This window comes from Protopterus annectens, chromosome 9.part0 (assembly GCF_019279795.1).
Source record: "Protopterus annectens isolate FY-2018-M chromosome 9.part0, PAN1.0, whole genome shotgun sequence".
Lineage (NCBI taxonomy): Eukaryota > Metazoa > Chordata > Ceratodontiformes > Protopteridae > Protopterus > Protopterus annectens.
The window spans coordinates 412,572,386-412,578,730 of NC_056743.1; the positions used below are offsets into that span (position 1 = coordinate 412,572,386).

The following is a 6,345-nucleotide window of genomic DNA, read 5'->3' on the forward strand; positions in this document are numbered from 1 at the left end:
GACCATACAGGCACTGCTTGGGTGAAGAAATTGACAAACAAATAACCCAGAAGCGATTCACAAAAATGGAGTAATCATAGAAGGTACAAAGTCCAGCAGACAATTGAAAGAATGAGCAAGTATTAACAGAGAAAAAACAAATTGGCATTCATTTTAGTAGTACTTGCAGTCTGATTTATGATGCCGGAGTCCTTTGAGCTGTTCTCTGAAAGTGGGGTAAGAGTTTCCTATCATGTAAGGAGAGAGGGATTGCCAGAGTTTGAGTGCAAGAATAGAGGAGGAGTGGTTTGCACAATGCATTTTGGTTGGGAAGCTGAGTGAGGTTGTCAGAAGTTGCTAAGGTTGTGGGTGGGTGGTTTTATTATGGCAGGAAGACTCCTGGCTTAAGTACTCTGAAAAGGAGAGACCCTAGGTATAGTTCAACTCTGTAGGAAACTGTGGTGGACACCTGGGTTTGGAGAGGGGGGGTGCAGTAGTTTTCCGGTGGAGGACTGTGAAGTGAGGTGGCAGATTTTGTTTTCAATGGGTTGTGCAGTGGTGACTCTGGCTATCATGGGGAACCTATATCCCAGCTAAGCCATAAGGACTGCATTGCCTGTTTCACCTGTTGCTGGTCTGGAGAGAAAAGAAGATACTTTGTAAGACAAGAATAAGTGTTTATACTTTTCCTGGTCATTTCAGTGTGGTTATGAAAGTTGAGAGACTGGCCCTGCGACAAACCTAGATGTGTAAAGTGCGTTGTTTCTATTGGGGTATTTTTTTTTAGTTGTTTTCCAGTTTTTGTGAGGTTTGAAATGGCATACTTTTCGTTGCACATTATAAGGATCTTTCTCAGTCTGTAAGCTGCGCAAAGGCTTCTTAAAGTTGGTGTTTCCTTGATTTTTAGATATTGAATCCAGGGTCATATTTTATCTGATCAGTCACGTTAATCCTAAAAATGTCCATACAGTATCTCCTAGCTGTGAGAATGGAAGGGGACAGTTGTTTGCCTTTTCAGTGTTGTCTACTGTATTGTAGTTTTTGTTTGTTGGATTTTTGCTGGCTGTAGCATTGGTCAATGACCGTAAGGATGCTGTGTTTAGCAGTTTAGTTTCAGTAAAAGAGTTGCATGTGTTGAAGGTACTGTAGCACTGGTCAAAGACGGGGGAAGGATGCTGTGTTTAGCTTCAGTAAAAGAGTTGCACGTGTTGAAGGTACTGTAGCACTGGTCAAAGACGGGAAGGATGCTGTGTTGTTGAGCAGTTTAGTTTCAGTAAAAGAGTTGCACGTGTTGAAGGTACACTGGAAGATCGTAATTGCTCCCACAAATCTGTCACTTCCTGCTGCTTCTCTTCCACAACACCCTGCAGATAATAATAAACAGAATCTTTTTCCTTCTTGACCTAGATGGCAAATGGGGTTATGGTTCAGCCAGCAGAGTTATCGGCTATGACATTTGCCTTACCCTTGGGAGTTTAATGTTTTATCCTGTTCATCTGCTTCCTTTTTACCTCATGTTTAGGGTTCTGGTGTTTGGAGCCTTGCATGGTAAGCTGAGGCTCCTGCCCATTTTAAACACCCTAATGGCATTAGAGTCTTTGAGAAGATGGAAGGTGCTTAAACTTATAAAGAAGAGATAGCCTTATCCAGTGCATGTTGTTTGAGTCTGCAGCCTTTTAGCATATACACAGCACATGTCCTTCTGTATCACTGTTGTAGTATTCTTCACAGTACGGATCTCCTGTCAAGGATAGTCCAACTTCCAGCAAATATACCAAAGCCTTTCGATCTTGTATGCGCTTTGTCACACACATACAGGAGGTAGGGAATAGAGGTGACATTTGGATGCAGTTACCCAGACCCTCTCTGCTGCCAGTCTGAACGCAATCATCACTTGTCAGTCCGAAAGCCCTTTTGCTGTGCTGGCTACCTAGCTGTCAGATAAGTGCCCCATTAGGGTCTTTTTTAATTTTTTTTTTTATTCTTGTTCTTGTTACCTTTTAGTTAACTTGAGTTTGTCATCCAAGAAGATAAAATGTCATTGTGGGAAGCACAAAAAGTGTTTGTTTTTTTTGGGTGCTCCCCACCACCATACGTCCTGTAGCATTTTCAAAGCCTTTGTATCCAAAACTCTTAAATGGCTTATCTTTCCTGGCCATATATCCTGAGAACTAGAGGCTTAAACTGTTAACCCTAGGTAGTATGGTGGAATCTCCTAACCCCAAGATCCTATTATGCAAGAAGGCTGAAAAATCTCGGCCAGATTCTTTGGCTGTCCAGCCCTGGGCATCCCTCTTGAAAAGAGTGTGAAAGCTCTGTAGGCCATCCAGTCTCTACATTGGATTCCTCTGCAGTGACCCCATTGGAGGCTGGCATGGATCCTTGTTTTTGCATGTCCTCTGAGGCTTTGCAGATGTCTGCTCCAGATATCTATTGGAATCGCAGTTGATTATCTCAGAGGGCCATAGAGGTATTTTGCAGATTCTGGTCAGGGAGGAGGTTTCAGGTATTCTTAAATCTCATCAAGGATCAGAACCTCAGGTGTTAGAGCTGACATCCCTGTTAAGAAAAAGCAGAAGACTAAGCATACTTCTGTACATCCTATGGATCCTCAAAGGGAATAGCAGGAGCTTATTCAGGGCCTGTTAAATGCCTTAATGGCCCTGAAGCCTCCCCAAGGGGTTTCTGCCCCTGCTCCCCCTTGGACTTCTTATCTTTCCAAGTGAGCTAGGGGAACCCAATTCCTCAGCAGATGATTCAGAATCTGATGAGTCCCTGTCTTACTCTTCACAGATGGTGTTACCTTTGGCTTATGGTTCTGGCGAAGAACAGTCTGTAAGTCCTGAATTTCCTTTTCAGGACTTGTCTTTTGGGGACACTATAGCTGGAATGATGGAATACTTCAAGTGGGATTCTTCTCAAGTGTCTGATATCCAGAAAAGGTATTATTAGCTGCTTCAGGTGGATACTCCTAAACCTTCTGCAGTACCTTCTGTATTGGCTACCTTGTTAGTCACCTTTATAGCTGCTTCAAAGTCTCCTGTTTCTCAGCCTGCTGCTCTAAAGAAACCAGACCAGTTCTAGAAGGTTCCTGAAGTATGTCAATTCTTATTTAAATGTTATTTTGCTGACCCTGCTGTAGTGTCAGTCTCCTCTGACAAGCCTTCTAGCCTTTTGCCCTCTTCTAAAAATAGGGAAAGGAAAGAATTGGTAAGGTTTATACTGCTTCCACTCTGGCCTTTTGGGGCATCAATTATCAGATCCACATGACTAGATATGCTCTGACCCTGATTGCCCAGGCTTCTCAGGTCATTTCCAATTGCCCTGTTTCTGAAGCAAAATCTTCTGCTCAGTCTATTTTAGGTTCTACCCTCTCAGTTGGTTCATCACTCTCAAGTGTGGGTATGATGCTACTAATGTATCGTTCAGAGCTGCTGCCTTTGGGTCTTTCATGAAGGGTTATTCTTAACTTCACCTGCAGCCCTTGCCTGAAAACATTAAGGCCATGGTGCTGGATGCTGCTTTGAATAACAAACATCTCTTTGGGACTGCTGGTGTTGAGACGTTTGTCACTTTAGGAAAATGATAAACCCTTTCAGGATATTAAACATATCTTTGTATCCCTAAGTTAGGGTTGCCACCTTTTCAAATGGCCAAAGTGGGACATTTTCAGTACAAACATCAGATTTTACAGGCCGACACATACCCACGGTTAGTACAAAGGATAGAACTTAACTTGTTGCCTAAATAAAAGCTGATTCTTGTAGCATTTTAGTTGCTTATTCTGTTTCTTATAACATTTAGGTATTTTAGATACAGAGTAACTGTTTTATACAACTATTGCATAAAATATAGGAAATAATTATGTCCTACAATCTCAGGACATTTGCCATTTTTAATATTTTTTGTCAGGACACAACTGCCGAAAGAGGGACTGTCCCTCGCAAAGTGGGACAGGTGGTAACGCTACCCTAAGTTCCAGAGAAACTGTTCTACTACATCTTTTGTTCGCAGGTAGTCTTCTTAAGCCACCAAAGGCAGGAAGGGTAGTAGGTGAGCTCCTCCTGCTAAGTCTTCTCAGGCTTCTGTGGCCCAGAAGCCTTCTTTATCAGACAAACCTGCTTCTCTTTGACATCTTGCCCCCATGTTCTTTTACTGTCCGTATACATATGCATTGTTTTGCATGTTGTCTCTGTAATATTGTACTTGTGACTGTTCATGTTATGCTCTTTTACTGTCCTTATACATATGCATTGTTTTGCATGTTGTCTCTGTAATATTGTACTTGTGACTGTTCATGTTATGCTCTTTTACTGTCCTTATACATATGCATTGTTTTGCATGTTGTCTCTGTAATATTGTGACTGTTCATGTTATGCTCTTTTACTGTCCTTATACATATGCATTGTTTTGCATGTTGTCTCTGTAATATTGTACTTGTGACTGTTCATGTTATGTTATTCTAATGTAATTGCATTTCTGCTTTTTGTTTTCTAAACCCAGGCTGATATAGAAGTTGGTCAATGCTCTACCCTGGTAAACAAATTCAAGTAAATGAAATAAATAATTTACTGTGCGTATACAGGAACCTAGTTCAGTTTTTCAACATGCTAGCAAAATGTGTGCACCAAATGTCAGCCTCCACGTGGTGAGACATGAGCACTCTGTGGCCTCCTGACACTAGTAGATTTGTGATGCTTGTACTTGTGTTATTTTCCCTTTGTTTGTTTAGGTGGAGTTATGAAGACAACAGAGCAGTCTGATTCAGAGTCTCTCCAGGCCTGCTGGTGGAACCGGACAACTTCCCTCCCACTGAGAGCTACTGACATAATTCCACTAATTGAAGCGGGAGTTCGCTATAGAGAAAGTCCAACTCACCCCAGAACTCTACCTCAGGAAATGCCCTGTAGTCTGATTTGCCAGAGGGTTATGGTTGCCTTTACCAATGACAGCAATGACTTATGGGTGTTGCTGAGTACTGTGGATTGTCTCCATCTTCCTGTTACAGCCTGTGGCTCTTCCTCTTCGGAGATTTGTTGCAGCATTGAAGTGGCTATTTATCGACTGATGAAAGAGTGCCTGCATCTACCCCTAGTGAAGATCAAAACACATGGAATTATGGGATTACAGCACCTTGGAAAGAATGTGGGGAAAGCTGATGGAATCTGCTTTAACACACTTGTAAGTGTTCTCTACAGTGACTCTAATGTTAGTGTGCCTCCCACACTGAACACAAATAGACTGCAGTGGTGGAAGGTGGACAAACAGAGTCTACACAGTATGATTATTGAAAGGTTAGCATCCTGCTCTCTTATTCCAATTTGTAGCTAATTTGGAGACTGACATAAAGTATTTTATAACACTAGTAACAGAGTATGTGAAAAAATACTGTCCTGGTAGGGTATAAATGCATGAACCACAAAACTGTTGAGCACTTTTTCTCTCTCTCTGGTGAGCCTTAAATGCATGCATGTTACATAGAAAAGTAAAACATTCTTCTGTTCTCTACCAGCTAATGCTTGTTAACATGCATGGAATGTAAAGCACCAGCTCCTTAGTCTGTATGTGAAGTGAGGCAGTAAAGTGACTTTTACTTCCCTCTGGGACATAAAACATGAGAAATTATACTGTAAAGGACTCTGCTATATTGGTCTTCCTGACTGAGACTTTGATAAGAGTTAAGTTCAACATAAACCGTTGTTAAAAATAAACGTGCAATATTTACAAATCATGGTAACCCATATCTGGTACTAATTGTGTAATTCCAGTGGTCAGGTCAATGTACAGGTTTAATAGAGGGATCCCAGTACAGTAAGCCAAGTCGCTCCAAAACAAGAGTAGCTGCTGATGGATAAGAAGGTTTTCTGATTAGCTGTCGGAGCACTACACTACAGGATAGTGCTCTTTATTTCAGCAGCCGGATCATTCTGGAGCCACACTGCAGTGATGCTAGCTAGAAGCTCTCTCTCCTTGGGTACTGCTGCTCTCTGGCACTTGGAGCAGGTAGGAGTCAGAGGATTGCAGATATCGGTTGCAATCGTACAGAAGCTAGAGCAGTAAACCGCTGACCGTTAGTATTCTGTATCAACCTGTAAGTCATTGCAAGCTGTGTGTAGCTGACATACAGATGAAAGTCAGGGCAGCATAGGGTGGCAGTAAAGTTCAATTAGTCATTCAGCTTTAAGCATTATGTCCTGTGCACTTTATGGAGTAACATGAACAGTGTAAGAAAATAATAGTTATAATAAAGTTGTTAGTCAAGCTAGTATGATCTAAATGCAAATAAACCACTACAGAATGGGCTTTAGCTAATAAAGATCGTGGAAGTTTCAAAATCTGAAAGTCAGTTCAAAATCTAAGCTCATA

General features: G+C 41.6%; 1 protein-coding gene across 4 annotated transcripts in view; it reads left to right on the forward strand.

The window, feature by feature from the left end:
- NUDT18 (nudix hydrolase 18) overlaps positions 1-5,707 on the forward strand; it is a 440,532-nt gene extending 434,825 nt beyond the window's left edge. For all 4 annotated transcript variants that reach the window (XM_044082949.1, XM_044082947.1, XM_044082948.1 and 1 more), the window contains one exon: positions 4,712-5,707. In XM_044082949.1, the coding sequence (XP_043938884.1) occupies positions 4,712-5,310 (599 nt within the window). In that variant the 3' untranslated portion in view covers positions 5,311-5,707. The remainder of the gene's footprint in view (positions 1-4,711) is intronic.
- Positions 5,708-6,345: the final 638 nt, after the last annotated feature.